The sequence below is a fragment of the Sinocyclocheilus grahami genome, unplaced genomic scaffold, assembly GCF_001515645.1.
Source record: "Sinocyclocheilus grahami isolate Dianchi unplaced genomic scaffold, SAMN03320097.WGS_v1.1 scaffold1037.1, whole genome shotgun sequence".
NCBI lineage: Eukaryota > Metazoa > Chordata > Actinopteri > Cypriniformes > Cyprinidae > Sinocyclocheilus > Sinocyclocheilus grahami.
The window spans coordinates 128,118-145,002 of NW_015506216.1; the positions used below are offsets into that span (position 1 = coordinate 128,118).

The following is a 16,885-nucleotide window of genomic DNA, read 5'->3' on the forward strand; positions in this document are numbered from 1 at the left end:
GCATTAAATTCCTCCTTGTGTTAATCTCCTCCCACATACACAACTGCCACAAATACATTCCTTTAAAGTGACAGTTCATCCAAAAATTTAAGTTCTGTCATAATCCCTTTAACTGTCTTCTGTGGAACACAAAAGAAGATGTTTTGAAGAATGTCAGTTAAAAAAAAAGCATAAAAGTAGTTCATATGACGGGTGCAATATTCTAAGCCTTTTGAAGCCTTTTTGCAAAGATTTTGTTAGCACATACAGTCACTCATGCATTGTCTCTCATATTGTGCACGAATGATTTGGGATTCTGATGAAACAGAAGTAGTGACAAATCTTTTCTTCTCTATTGTGACATACTTCTGAAGTGAAAGCATTATCATAAAAGAACAAGATGTAGGGCAGGGACTTTGTTCTGTTCATTGTGGTTGATTGGATGGATCTGAATATGAGTTTGAGGATAATTGTGAAAGTGCTGTCATTTTTAGGAATATTTCGGCATAATTTCGTGGACAAAAAACATATTGCCAATAGTGTAGTGATGTATGAAGGACAGCGCACACAGACACAGAATAAACTTTCCAAATCAAGCAACAACATGGTGAATTTGCAAAATCTGATTTTTTTTTTGAAAAAATACAAAATCTATGTTAGAATATTTTGCCCCTCAGATTTCAGATCACATGGATTCCTAATGAAATGAGTAGATTTCTCCCAAAAATGGTGAAGAAAGGGGTGAGTTTAAAGGGTTAGTTCACTTGCATGTGTGCATGTACAGTAATCCTTCCTTTTACACCACAAGAAATGCTGAGTCATGCGATTGTTTAATTAGTCTGTCCAGCATCTCCTCCATGTGCCAGTTTGTGTGATATATTTGCTGGAGAGTTTTGATTTACATGCAGGGACGATGAAATTAAGGGGTGGGAAGAAAGAGAGGGAGAGAAAGAGAGAAGGATTGGAGTAACCTTGAGAAAATAAGTAGGGGCCATAAAGAATAAATTGCTTAATCATCCTTCCCATCATTCAGTGATGTTTCGTGTAGTCGCACCAGCGATAAAGCTTTGTGACAGCAGTGTGTCTGTGTGTGTGTGAGTGTATTTATGATCACACATATAGAGGTTAACACTCCTATCAGATGTGAGAGCCTTTATAAAACAACGCCAGAAACAATGGATATGAATTGTGGACATTAATTGTGTTGCTTCATCTCGAAAAGAGTTCGGAGGTTAAAGGGTTAGTTCACCCAAAAATGAAAATTAGGCTGTGTTTTACTCACCCCAGAGCCATCCTAGGTGTACATGACTTTCTTCTTTCAGACGAATCCAGTCGGAGTTATATTAAAAATGGTCTTTTCTAATCTTTTATCTTTCAAGCTGTTTAATGCCACTCAGCGGGTGTTGCATGCATCAGTCCAAAAGAAGTTAAATAAAAAGAGCCCATCCATTTAAAAAAGCGTCTCACACAGCTCCGGGGGGTGAACAAAGGCCTCCTGTAGCGAATCGATGCGTTTTTGTAAGAAAAATATCCATATTCAAAACGTAATAATCACTTTAATATAGCTTGCGCCAACAGTTGTACACGGAAGCAGCTCCGGGCGGATGACGTATGAGGTCAGCGTTGCGCATGCGCCGTTGAGTCTCGTGAAAACCAACGTTTGTTTACAGGATCAAAGGAAGTTTCCTTACTTTAGCAAAGGAAAACCAGTTGACTGATGCATGCAACACCCGCTGAGTGGCATTAAACAGCTTGAATACAATAAAAAACACAAACATGAATGAATTGTTTACAGTACAATCAGTAACATAATTAGAGAATGGCTGAATCTTTAAGTGTTATGGCAGAAGGGAAGAATATCAGTGAATAAATTTGTAGATAAATTTTGCTCAGTTGCTCACATAAAAACGATCACCTGGAAAGTTGCTAAAATAACTTTTATGGTATATGCTTTAATTGTATAGAAAAGAGCAATATGAATATTCTCCAAAACATCTATGGTCCTAAAGAAGAATTCCAAACAAATTTAGAACAACATTTTTTTTTATTTAGGGGAACTATTCCTATACCCTGCAGATTTTTCAGGCAGAGCACTTATTTCAGGCAAAAGCTATATTTGGGAAGCATCATGGGTATGATGCTCTAAAATATGCCTCCTTTGCATTATGTGGTTTGCATTTGGTTGCCCTGATGAAAATGATTCAGCTCAGAACCAGTGATTTTCTGGGACATAATGATAAAATGAAAGAATCCTGGTCTCCGCTCCACTAGTTTACTGATGTTGTGCTGCTTGTCAGTGGCACCCGGGGCACGTGGGTCTGGCTGTGTTTATTTTATGTGCCAACATCTGTGAATAATGTTACAAAAGCTGGCAGAAATTCAAGCGTTCTGTTGTGGTTTGCATGGCCTGAATTGAGACCAAACTCCCAACTGATCCTACTGTGAACGATTTACCCTTTCTGTCTCACAGACTGCAGATTGCCATGGATGGTTGGCATCACATTCACTCTTGCACAGAACATAAATTAAAGACAGGTTTGTGGCCACGGGAATACTTGAGCTATAGAACCAGAACTCCTCCCTTCCTTAATTTCTTTTTCTCTTTCTTCTCAGTATTTTGTGGGACAGCGTAGTCATTTATGGACTTTATGTGGCAGTTGGACATCTACTTATGCATTGTTGTCTGCTAAAATGAAACAAAAAATCTATCGACTTTAAATCTCTTTCACACTTCATAGCTCAGTTTCTCTCAATCACATTCATTTTTCCTGCCATTAATTTCTCTCTCTCATCTTTTGCATTATTTGTCCATTGTATTTCTTGTGGATGTGTACTGTTGTGGTATTGACAAATGTGTGTGTAAGAGATATTGAGCTTTAATGTGTGCTATTGATTGTGTAGAGCGGTCTGGTTTGTATTTCTATTGATTAAGTGAGTTCTAAGTAGAAAAGGCCAAGAAATCAACAGGCACTAAATGTGAGAGGGGTGTGTGTGCTAAAAATGGCAAGTTGGCGTATTTGTCATGGTACACATTTTTAAAGTGCAGTGAAAAAGGTTACCTTGAGGTGATGCTGGTGGAGCAGTTTTGCTGGAATCTTTGCTGATGTGCAATGCTATAGTACTTTATAGGTTTACATTAAAAAGACTGTGTGGGTGTATGATGTCATGGTAGTGTTTAATGTAGGCTTAAATATTAATTTCCTCTGGCACCTTTCTTTTTTTTAAATAGATGAGGACCTCATTATAGATTTTTAATGACTAATGAAATACCTACAGTGTGTCCATTTATATACAGATTTACAATTAAACAGTGTTTACACCAGTAGTTATATCAAGCTCTCCTGCTGTTTATTCTTGATCTGTAGCATGACAGCTTGACTGCATCTGGATATGCGTAGTTCCCACAGTAGCTGAAAAAAAGTGAAAGTGAACTTTGCAGTATTAATAAAACAGAAGCATAAATGGCCCACTACTTCTGGTGAGATTCTGAAGTGCACATTCAGTGGACACTTTACTATCCCATGAGGCCACTGGAGAGGATTTGTAAATAGCTGTGAAGCAACTGATGATGGAAGGTCACATGACAACATGACAAATGTAGTGGATTCATACTACACTATAGAGAATTTTTTTTTAACCTACTAAAAAGAAATACCCACTCACGGAGTAGCCTACACGCTAAAAAATGCTGGGTTGTTTCAACCCAACTTTGGGTCAAATATGGACTTTTGGGTTAAAATTGAATGTAAAAATGTAACCCAACGGTTGGGTTAGTCCATATTTGACCCAAAGTTGGGTTGAAACAACCCAGCATTTTTTTAGCGTGTATGTGATTTTGGAGGCAGCCCATTGCTGGTCAGTTGATGCCAACATGGTTTCGCCTATGAAGGGGCGATCTGCTATTGGGGGGAAAAGTTTATTGATGAAAAATACATTACCAAGTCATAATTACTGACGTTAGCACACAGGGAAAATGTGTAACGGACGCCTGGCAGATACAAAAATAATGTTGTATGTTTTGATTAAAAGATATGCTAGTTAACATTAGCGAAACCCTAAGAATTCACAATTTTTTTTTACAACAGTGCTCTCATTATAACGTTATGTATAATGACAGTAGTTATTAATGTTCTGCATTTCTGTTTTTATCTCATATAGAGTATGCTTCGTTATTTATGCAACATAACATTAATATTTCGACTTATATGCTATCTGCACAAAATGCCTCGAATGCACATGAACGTGTCTGCGAATGAACTCCTTTTGTGGATGCGTTCTTCACGCAAAAACATGCAGAAACACGGCAACTAGCGTTTTATTATAATAGTGTTCTCATTATAAAGTTGTGTATATGACAGTCCCAGTCATAGTTAATAATATTCTGCATTGTTGTTTGTACTGCTCGCTCTGCACGCTGAAGAGATGCTCAGTACTACAACGAAGCGCTTTACTGCAGCGTAACTCAACCAAATGCATCTTATACGAGATACATAGTATATACACGACAATTATAATCTGGCTGAAATGTAGGCTATTGAAATCACTTGTACTCTACCTGATCGAAAAAAATCCTTTCTTTCACTCTGCCTTTGTCAATTTGAGTCATGTTAAAGTTTTAAATCGGTGCCGAAGATGCTCCTCTATCGGTCACGGATTATGGAAAGTGAAATTTAAATCTATAGGGGTGGTTGGGTTTATTCACGCACGTTAAAATATTTATTTGATGCTTCTTTCTTTTCAGTTTCTTATTTACAGCATTATCTTAATAGACTGTATATTAACTTATTGAGAGAAAACCTAGTTCTGTGTGAAATCAGACATTTGAGCACCCCCATATAGCCGAAATGGTATGATCATAACACCCCGCGAATATTCGACGGTAGTGTATTCAGGCTCCTCCTATCGAAGCATCGAATCTTCGACTATTCGGGGTCTCCCCGAATATATATATATATATATATGGCTAATATTAGGCTATATTTACCTGCATGTCATTTGACCGTTAACTCTCATAGGAGAATTTGGAAAACCTTTTAATTGTAAAGGTTTCTAAAGTAGGCTATTGATTCTTCATAATCTGTTTGATATAGACTACTCCAAATTTAATTTTCTGAAGACATCATCGTGTATATTGATCTTATCATGTCAATGAAATAGGCTAGTCTTGTCAATAAGGTTCATTGATTTGACATTTGGGTGACATGTTAGCTTGAGTATTGTCTTTATATTCATGTACGCAGGTTATTGAAAAATGTTAGAGGGTTTACCGCGCTCTCTCTCTCTCTGTGTGTGTGTGTGAGAGAGAGAGAGAGAAAGAGAGAGCGAGTGAGAGGGAAAGAGAAAGGGAGAGAGAGGTGTGCATTTCCTTCTCACTCTCCGTACTCGGTCTCACTCTACACGTCGTCTCCGTGATCTTCGCCAGCAGTGCACGCGTGCTCCGTTACCAAGACAATCACGGATCACGAGGCTCGTCGTTCCGTCCCCGCGTCTCCCGTTACCGGAGTCTCGGGAATGTCGAATCCCAGGAAAGACTTTGACGTGAAACAGATCTTGCGCATCCGCTGGCGATGGTTCGGCCACCCCACATCTCCTCCTTCTCCCGGTAACCAGCCTTCGGGAGACCTCTTCAGCAGCAGCAGCCGGGGGACAGGAGGCTCCTCATCCGGCGGTGATCAGCCCTCTCTCGGCGGCTGCAGTAACTCCAACGCCGCCGCCGGTGCCAATTCGAGTAACGGCAACTCTTCCTCCAACATAAACAACAATCGAAAGTTTGGAGATTCAGGTCCAAATAGCGGGCACCCAGCAGCGGCAGCAGCAGCGGTGGTAGTTAGTGCCTCCGCGTGTCCTCGGTCCATGAGCCAGCAGGAGTGCCGGAGCTCCCCGCCGGCGCCTTGGGTCTTCCCGGTTCACTCTCGCTCCAGCGAGAGCCTGGAGCCGGTCGTGCAGCAGCAGCAGAAGGAGCAGTCCACGCGTATAAAAGACGCCCCTGCCCCTGGAGACGAGGAGAACAATAATAACGTGGAGTCTGACTCCAGCTCGTGCAGGTATGGGAAGCATCGCTGGTGTGGTTCCAGTCGAGCACAGCAGGGCGCTTGTACTGAGCTGGTACCACTTCACAACAGATGCATCGCCAGCTGTTTTCTATTAAGATTATACTATGTTACCACGAGCCCTGCCTTTTGTTTCCTCACACTCTCTCAGTGTGATAAATAGGCTAGTGCATATGGTATAGTCAAATAGTTAACTGAATGACAAAAACAAATATCGCTTTTTATTAGGAACATTTTAAACTTTAAACACTCCCAATAGATGCCAGTCTGCTTGCATTTATTGCTTTCATTAATGTGGATTGCATTACAATTCTCTGTTAGTACATTGATGTGTAAAATGTGGAATTTATTTATAATAAATAGTATAGTAGCCTACAGTCTAGCCTATTTATATTTGATGGAGAAATTGTCATGATGTTCCGTATACAGTGCACTAAAATATAAATTTAACACAAAATATCTGGGCAGTTGGTATGAATTTTTTTGGGAAGCTGATACAGTATGTTCTGCAGTGTGACAAAATTATTTTAGAATTATACAGGAAGGTTTTATGATCTCATTAATTGAGAAATTACATGAAGTATTTGTACTTAAAACAATGTACTTGTCACATCGCAGGAAAATGTGACCAGCTAGTGATGGCTAAAATGATGATTTGAAATAGTGAAAAAGGAAATGGTGCGAGTTATGGGAAAAATGGCACCACACCTCTGGTTTATGATGTTGAATTGACATAATTGATCATATAATTCATAGATGATCGCATATATCTTATTGTTTGGCTGTTGTGATACCTGGGGTGTGGTGTTAATCTCTGATGAACCTCTGATTTAAAAAAAAGATTTTCCTATCTTTTTCATGACCGTAAGTGGTGACCAAAGATGTCAAACCTCAAAAAGGATACAAAAGTAGTGTAAAAGTCTTAACTCTTGTATGTTATATTCCAAGTCTTCTGAAGCCAAACAAAAGTGAGGAACAATGCAAATGTAAGTTATAATCTACTGCTAACCTTCGCTAAGATCAACATCTGAGACCAACATCAGAGTCAGTGAACTGAACGGACTTCGATTCATGAGTGAATCATTCAAGACTGCGCTTCCCAAAAGCATAAGTAGATCATAGAAACCATTGGCACCAGTAGGCTTACAGTGATTCTGGGAAATGCAGCGATTAGATCAACTGATTCTTGAAAAGATCAGCCTGAAACCTAATTTGTTTACAAATCAGACATCCATACAAATATCATGATTGCTCCATGGAAGACTAGATGTCAAGATTTTCAGGGTCAGTTCCACACAGTATGGCTCTGGAAGACTTGGAATGTAATACTGTACATGACTTGTTGGACCATCATGATATTTGATAATGGTTTTGCCATTTTGAAGGTTTCACATTGTATCAGTCATAATTTTCTTTTTGAAAAAGACATTGTTCAGAATTTCTCCATTTGTATTCCACTGAAGAAAGAAAGCAACATGAGAGTTCAGAAACAATGACAAAATTTTGGTAAACTGTCAATGTGTGCCGGAGAGATTTTAAACCGTGCTGCTTTTGTTGCATCATTACGACATGAAAATCCATTATCTTACCTTTGATGCATTAGCTCACTTGCTGTACGCGTAGTAGAGCGATTATGATGTAACTTCCACTAAACACTTTTGCCTCAGTGAGGAAGTGATATGTACTTAATAAACTGCGTAATTTTCCTTCACAGATCTTTAGTGTGATGAACAGCTGTGAGTCTTTTATGTGAGAATTTGATAGATGAAAAGAGAAAACAGACTTGTGAGGTGTTGCAATGCTTTATGGGATTGCAGAATCTTACAGTACATGCTTTATGTGATTGAAAAGAGACTGTATGTGCAAGCGTGTCTGGCTTCCTGATCTGATACCCATTCTTGGGCTTGACGACTCATTTTGTGTCCGACGCTTAGTAATGGCCTGTAAATATGTGCCAGCGGCAGTGTTTCTTGTTTGATTGTGCTGTAGACTTCATACTCTGGTACTAGTCTGTGGGTGGGTAATCTGGGTATGTTTACTAGGGTTTTTTGAGAGCGCGAAGGATGTGGGTCTGTCAGTGTGGTGAAGATCTAAAAGGCACTTAGTGACTCGTCACCTTGGAGACGGTAGATTGAACCTATTGCTTCTGCTCCTTACAGTTCATGCCAGGAAGAGACAACTGCACAAACACACATGCATGCAAACTGAATCTGAAAACCGTGAGAACTCTCTTCACACTCTTATACAGAAAAAAAATTGCACTCAGAAACTGGATGTCAATTTCACAAGCAATTGCAAAGAAATGGCAAGTAACACTTTGATTTAAACATGCAATTAAAAAACACTGAAATAATTTTTTCTTGTAAAAGATTAGATTACAGATACATGCAGTACACTTTTTTTTTTGTCCTCCAAAAGTACTTTAGTGAAAATGGCCCCTCCTTATATTGTTCATAACATTCAATAACCACATATGCATTTGCCTTTGACTGCCACCTCTTTGTTATTTCAAACACAAGGTTTGTTATTTGAAGCACAAATAGGTAGTGACTATTTGAGGATTCAAGTGTGACTCCATAAGCCTCCAGGCCCTGAGGCTGTTTATGACTTGCAAGAGAGTGATGGAAGGAGAGAGAGAGACGACTGAAAGACGATGTTCTAGCTGACTGAAAACTGCAATTACGATGTTGAGATAATGGGACAAAGCATCTGATATCCGTTGAGCATTCAAACCAGGGCTCTCCCTCTTTCCTCTCTGCCTCCAGCTCACACTTCCATTTATGTCGGCACGCATACATACACACATTTTATTCTATGTAACAATGGAGAGTGTGAGAGAATCCTTTATTTTGTGTCGTTAAATTCTGCATTTTATGTCTGGATTTAGAGAAAGATTTATTTATTTATTTTTGTCCAGAGGGAGTTAGGCCAGGGCAGGAGAACACATTCATGTAGAAAACAAATTTTTGCATATTTATCAAGTAAAGCATTTAAAAATTCATTACCTAATATTAGATAATAAAACTAATATCTGTAACCTCAAAGGGATACTTCACTCAAAAATAAAAATTCTGACATGATTTATTAACAACATTATTATGTCGTTCCAACCCCAAAATACTTTTATTCTTCTTCAGAACACAAATCAAGGCATTTTTAATGTTCTTTCATCATTTTTGAACATCCATTAAAAGTCAATGCAACCAATTTTTCAAGCTTCAAGAAGTTGAAGCTTGAATCAAGCATGATCAAAAGATAAATAGATTAAACTTAAGCTTTTATTAATTTGACATACAAGAACCAGGGAGGTTTGTTCTCACATATCACGGAAGCATGTTTGAGCTTCCGTGAGAACCATTTAGCTTTGGTTGCGCATCAAGAAAACACAGCGAACTTCTGTTTACCATTTTGATGTGCTTTTATATGTGTGTTGATCAGTGTTTTGAATAGAAGTATTGAATAAAGGGCCCAGTATGAGCGAAACATTTTGTTGCATGTATTTTGTTTTTAAGAAAAAAGTGCACACCACATATTTATATATTCAGCTTGGGCAGCGTCAGGAGATTTGCTGACAGTATACTGTTTATTATATTTTTGGCAAATAATAAAAAATAAATTTGCTCTAAGTATATTTGGGAAGTTTAACTTGAATCTAATTGCGCAAATACTATTGTTAACATCACCTAAAAATAGGATCGGAGTTACACAAAAACTACCCAAACAATGGATTGTTATGTTTGACCCAAGAGCTGGGTAAAAAAACAAAAAAACAACACTTCACACTTGGGTGTGTCTAGAACTTTCAGTACACTGATGAAAAATGTAGTAATGGAAAACAATTATAATATGACATGGCAATCATTCAACAGATTTTTTTCTTATTTGTTCTTATGAGAGAGTTCTTTAACTCAAATGGGGAGTTCTGGGCCCCTTAACCCTCCCTCAATTTGAACCCACAAAACAGTGTTGTCTCAAGAGCTAAAAGAGCTTTTGGGTTTATGGATAAAGGCATCTAAACAAGAGCAGAAGGCGATGGATTAATAAATGCTATTTTTATACCAGCTCTATCAGACAGGTTAAAACTTGTTTCATGTATATGTCATAAATGAGTTTGCTGGTTGGGAATTGAATTGATATTTTGGACAGCTTGACTTAAATTGCACACATTCCTTCTCTTTCGTTTTCCTCTTTCTTTACCCTTTTTATTCTCCCTCTTTGGCGTTCTATGTCTCCTCATCTGCATGAAGCTGTCAATATGAATCTGTGGTTATGTATACCCATTTGTAGAATAAGACTCAGAGTCTTGTAAGATTCTGTTTGAAATGCGTTTACATAATTAATGTTCACCAGATTTTTCTAAAATGTAAAATCCCTCTTTTTGCCTCTCCATCTGATATATTCCCTCATTCCTATCTGAATTGGTGTACAGAGGCTTAAATCTGATCCGGATCTCCAAATGGTGTCGTAATCCCAGCTCAAATCCATTCCGAAATGACAGCAGATATCAGTGGAGCTCATTATAGCCTGGAAACCGCCTCTCTTCCCTTTAACCTCAACTGAAGTGATCAGACATGAATATGCATGTATTAACTTTTCATTTTGAAGGACTGAATGTCAGATCTTTTGACAGCATGAGGTTTCGAAAATAGAGCAGAATACTCATAAAATGAGAAAGAGATGGAGATGTAGAGACAGAGTCTTATGCTTAAAGGCACGTGGAAACTAACAACGGCAGAGAGACTGAAATACTGGAGTGATTAAAGAAAAGAGCCGGAGGGTGAGAAAGATGGAATTCTGAAAAGTAGAAAATTGTGTGCAGTGTGCAGAAAGGAAAGAATGAAAGACAGAAACAGTGTTGGAGAAGCTACTTTGAAACTGTAGTTTCCCTAGATAAACCCTACTCAACTTGCAGTGAACTTGTGGTATTATATTTTAAGGAAGCTATATTTCATACTAATCAAATGCAAAATACATTTATAAAGTTTTAATAAATAACAAATTATAATTTTTCTGAAGCTATGTTGTAAGGAAGAAAATTAGGATGACAGCATTAAACTTTGCAGTTAAATTTGAGTGAATTTTTGTCTTTTGTCTTGAATTTTTGACTCGGTTTGTTCCGAGTCACTGAAATGACTGCCTGTTTGTCTGTTTTTCAGTCAAATGAGGAGTTTATTTTCTAGTTTTTTGTAGTGTTTTTTTGCTAAATACAACTAATGAAATGATAAAATATGCAAAATCCTACAACTGAGTTGAAAACAAAAGTATGTTGTTTTAGTGAATTGGTTTATTCAGTCAATTCTGTTTTAGCTCTCTGTGAATCCCTTGATTTACCTTTCCAAACAAAATGTTGTTTTTCACTCACTTCACTAAATTCAGTATTATCATGTTTTCTTGCTAAATACAGCTGATAAAAATATAAAAAGCACCACAATTCTACAGCTCAGATGTTGTTTTACTGAATCCATTCACGTAAATCAGTTAACTTTTTTTTTTTTCAAACTGCATGATTAATATGAATCATCCATGCTAATCGATTCACTAATGAACCAATCCAATGCTATATGAGAGGGAGTAGAGTTTAGAAGAGCATGTTTAATTATTGCCTTACAGTGCTCCATGTGAAAACAATGTGATTTAAAACAGTGTTGAGCTTTAACGTTTTACAATGGTCCTGTATCTGTTGGCTTGGTACTAAAAAATCATTGGATACTGTAGAAATTGGCTAGAGTAGCATCACTACTTTTAGTTACTGTTACTCCCCAACATTTGACAGAAAGAACAGAGAAAGAGGAAGACAGGAAATAAGGAGGTTATTCTATGAAAAGGAAACTGAGGGAGTATGAAAAAGAGTGCAAATATGAATGGACGAGTGCCCACTTGGGATGTTCAGGAACTGGCAGGTGTTTATCTGGCTTTTTGAGATAACTTGCTGCCTCTCTCCTGTGTGTTTGCGCTCGTGCAGGGGTATGTGTGATGTTTACTTTGGTAGGTCGTGTTTGGAGGATTGTGAATTTGCCTGTGTGTTTGCTGTGTTTGAGATAGAAGTGTGTGTGTGTGTATGTGTTTTATGTTGCCTGTAGTCTGTTTTCATATGAGACTAAATAATTTTGGCATTGAGAAGAGCCAGAGGCTGAAAACCTGCTACCCATAACTTACTAAAGCGCTTAAGAGAGGGAATCTCTGCAGTTCGTCTCTGCATTTCACTCTTCCTACTGTCTGCTTCTCTTGCTTTCAAACTCCATGTATTAAAGAACAGTTAACCCAAAAATAAAAAAAGAGAGGTGCTTTCAGTGCGAGCGCTTCAGGTGTAGAGCCTGGTTTATAGGCACGCGGCTTATAACACAGCAAAAGAGGAATTCCCGTTCACAAAATTCAAATCACAAATAATAACGGGTTGAATGTTGAGCACTTTCGTTACCATATAACTAAACTATGATAAAAGTTCGTCAGCATGCATTAATTAATCCCATGTTGTAGCAAAAAAATAAAAAATTCAGAAAGTCGCAAAAGAGGGACCAGTGGGAAGAATGAGTCTAGTCATCCAAAACCCGCATGGCATTCCGTTTTCTGTGAAACTTGAACTGAGGGATTTTAAATAAGGCTCTCATTCAGTGTTGTGGTACTTGAGATTGGTCTCAAAACCAAGTCTAAGACCCTGTTGATCTTGGTCTTGTTATGGACTTGACTTGAACTTGAGACCGGTCTTGAGAACTACAACATCATGGATAGCTTGTTGGGCTGAGAACATGAATGAACTAGTTCACTAAAATGAAATGCTGTTATTTGTCTTTTTCAACTGTTTTTCTTTTTGTAGAATTTAGCATTTTCTAGTTATATTTCGTGTCTTGTTAAATACAGCTAAATTACAGCAAGAATTAGGGTTACAGCATTCAAATTTACACACTACGACTGAGTTAAAAACTCAGTCAAGATATAAACAACAGCATGTTATTTTTTTGAATCAGTTTTTTTGAGATGATTAATGTAAACCAGTCAGCTTTAACACTTTGCCATCCTCTTGTTTACCTGACCAACTGAACTGACACGCTAAAACTAAATGCTTTTTCTAGTTTTATTTTGTGTTTTCATGCTTTAAATTAAACTAATAACTATAAAACTTTCTAAATCCTACAAATGAGTTAAAAATAATGAGTTTGGAACAACAGGATGTTGTTTTAATGTATCAGTTTGTTCATATTGTTTGTGTAAATTTATCTTTTTTTGATCTGCTTGTTTAACAAGAATCATCCACACAAATTTTTAAAAACTTTAACATTATATAGGCTAATATTGTGTCTCTGGACCAGAGCACACTGTGTTTGCAATGAGAAGATTTCGCGTGACACTAAAGCATAACTTGGCATCATTAATTTCACTGAAAAGCATATTTACACTTCTGTCTTAACACATTTACGTCTTAATAGTGACTTGTCTTGACTTGGACTCGATCCTCTTCTGATTCTTGTCTCAGATTTAACCTGCAGACTTGAATGCGCTGGTCTTGACTGCAGTGCTACTCTTTTCCATACAACAGAAGTGATTATGGACAAAAAAACGAATTATGGACTAAAAATTCAACTTGAGCGCTATGTTCCAGGTTTTCTGAAACCATACGATAAAGCAATAAGCCCCAAGAAGCCGTGGTTTACAGTGAATTTATAACAGCTAAGGGGCATTGTTAGGCACGACGCGAAGCGGGGCTTAGTGCTTTTATAAAATGGTTATTTATATACGTAGTAAGGTTTCACAAAGTAAAACGGAGCAAATAAATTGTAATGATATTAATAAAAATATTATTCTTCCGCCAAACAATGTAGTTCCTCAGAAACGGTTGTGGTTCCAACAAAGTGATTGCCAAGCAACACACAAATGTAAACAAAGGTGTATGTTTGTAGAGTAATTTACAACAGCTTCGAACTTGGCTCAACCAATCAGAATCAAGGACCGGAACTATTCGTTTTATAATAACTATTTTAAGAGATCTAAATATCTCTGCCATAGCTCTTAAATCTCCATGAAAACTCTTCTCTATTAATTTTTTTCCCATCTCTCTCAATCTTTCCCTAGGGTACTTGATAGATTAGGTTTCTACACTCATCTGACTGCAAGACTTTAATTGCTTTTAAAAGATTTGGAGCTAAGAGCTCAAATATACTCACTCTCTCTCATCATCTCACCATCTGTCTTCTTTCCAATTGGTGGAATTGAAAGCTGGTGTGTGAATGGAGTCTTTTTTGAACTTTCCGCTTGAATGAAATAGATTTTCCATTTGATCATGGTCTGTGAGGCTGAGAGATCTTGGCTTATAAAAGATTGTAGTTTGACTGCTGTTATCTCCTGCTGCTGAGCACATTGAAACCCCAGAGACCATCACGGCGACACGCTGCGCTTCCCTTTACCGATATTTGCCAATAGTGTGACCACTCAAGACCTTAGAAGTGGGTCTGCCTTTGTGTGAATCCTTTAGCAATATTTTACCTTTAATATCGATATCAGTTAACATCTTCACATTTGTGCTCTAAAAATAATCATCCTTTTTGAATGATTGAGGATTACTGCCTTTAAAAAAAATCGAATGTTAATTATAATTCTAACATGCCACCCAAATTATAGTTTTTCTCCCAAACAGAAAAATAGTTTGGCCTATTTAATGCCATGCAGTAACAATACCAAACAATAGCTAATATTCAGGGCCTAAAATAAACTCTCGCCAAATGTGAGTAAAAAAATCAGCGTTGCCGAAAACATGAAACTGTGTTCCTTGCTAGTTGGCAGCTGTCTTTTTAAAGTATTTCAAAAAATTCCTGAAAATACAATATGGTTTAGCTCAATTATCAGACCGCAAACACTACATTGTAATTATAGGCCTATTTGTAGTAAAAAATGCTACATTTTTTTTTTTTCAAATGAGAATGAGTTTTATAAATGTGTCAACAAATTAGTAAAGTTTCCCCGGTATTATTATTGTTGTTATTAGTAATTTTCTCAAGTCACTGGCAGTTGGCAGGTGTGGAAAATGTCAGTTTTAGGCCCTGCTAATGCTATTTTCTGTTGTTTATGTGCATGTTTAAAAAAAAATTTATTATGTTATATTTATTACAACAAAGATCTGTTTTGGATCTGTATTTCACTTGTTATATAAACAGCCAGTGGGTAATTAAAATGATTTTGCTGATATAGCAGTCTCACAAACCTGAAGTTCTGGTTCTCAACAACGGACATAGTTAAAAACGTCTTGCATTGCAGTGCTTGAGCGTATTTGACTGTTAAATTGTGATTCATTGAAAAGATTGAGCAGTTAGAGTTTCCGATCGCCTTCTCTGCAGGCTCACTTGCAGGCTATTGTGATTAATTACAGCAAGAACTATTAATTATCAAGGATCCTGGATGAATCAGAAGCTCAGCGGTCTTGAATGTGGATAGAATTTCTACTATAGAGATATGTTCACTAATAAGTGTGAACATGGGAAATGGGGATTGCAAGGTAATCTGCAGAGACGTGGAAAGAGAGAGACAAGAATGACAGGAAGCGAGTGATAAAGGGAGAGAGAGAGGCAGTAGAGACGACAGCCGTTTGGGAACAAGCTAAATTGCTTTGTGTATTTCATGGCCAGCTTCATCATCAAAGCTAATTACTTACAGCTCTCTAAAGCCCTCTATATTTATCCAGCCATTGATCGTGCGCGTGTGTGCGTAATTTTGAGTGTGTGTAGCCCTGATTTTGCAAGGAAAGCTTATGGCTCTGTTTAAAATGTTTTAGATTTTTTTTTCATGAAATGAAATTTGTTTCTGTTGTTCTAGTCTTTGATATTTTAGTCCAATTAAGCATAAAGTTAGTGCTTGAACTGACGTACCAGTAATGTCAGTATCCAAGGTCTATAAGAAAGTTGCAGACTTGGGGGTCCCTAAAACTTTCTGTAAAGCAGTGGCTCTTAAGCGCCGTTCACGCCAAGAACAATAACTAAAGATAATGATAAATATATAGTTCTAAAAATCGTTCTCAATATTAAAGAATAGCAGAGTTCACAGCACAGCTATAACGATAAAGACACAGAGAAGCTATATCGTTGGAATCACTTTCAGAATGATTTTTTCCAGCTGATGAATGATACAAACATCGACACCCAATCAGAATCAATCCTGATATAATGACCTTGAGAATTTAAAGCGGCAGATGAGCATGCGCTTAGAATAAACAGACAATATCGTCCACAGGTGTGGACGCTAATATCGTTATCTTTATGGTTATCATTCTTTATGTGAACGGGGCTTTAACCTTTTTAACTCAAAAGCTCACCAATATCTTATACAATATTTGAAGCCACCCCCATATACACTGTAAAAAAAGATTTTTCAAAGTTGTCACTAAAACAAAGATTATTGGAGTTTCATGTTTAATACAATGTGTTACTTGTCATTTCCTTGTAATTGGTATTGATATATTAAAATAATTAACCATAATTAATTTAGTCATTTCTGAAGTTTCAAGAACTGTATTTTCTTCTTTTTGTGTATATAAACACAATAATTATAAGATAAATGTTATAAAAAAAATTAAGTTAAGGAAATAAAGATAAATATCTTACATATTTTATTTCACTTTACATCTTGATTTTATTAGTTTTTTAGACTATTTTAATATATTAATAATAATTTATTCATTTAAATTAGTGCTGTCAAACAATGAATTGCAATTAATCACGTCCAAAATAAAAGTTTTTGTTTACGTAATATATGTAGGTGTACTGTGTATATTTATTATGTATATATAAATACACACACATACAGTATATATTTTGAAAATATTTACATGTATATACATTTAGATATTTATATATATATATATATATAAATAT

At 36.9% G+C, this 16,885-nt stretch overlaps 1 protein-coding gene across 1 annotated transcript in view; it reads left to right on the forward strand.

Annotated features, from left to right (window-relative positions):
* The first annotated feature begins 5,324 nt into the window (after positions 1-5,324).
* The window catches only part of LOC107565971 (kelch-like protein 5), a 46,618-nt gene continuing 35,057 nt past the window's right edge, over positions 5,325-16,885 (forward strand). The window contains exon 1 of the mRNA XM_016251314.1: positions 5,325-6,023. Coding sequence (XP_016106800.1) covers positions 5,491-6,023 — 533 coding nt within the window. The 5' untranslated portion in view covers positions 5,325-5,490. The remainder of the gene's footprint in view (positions 6,024-16,885) is intronic.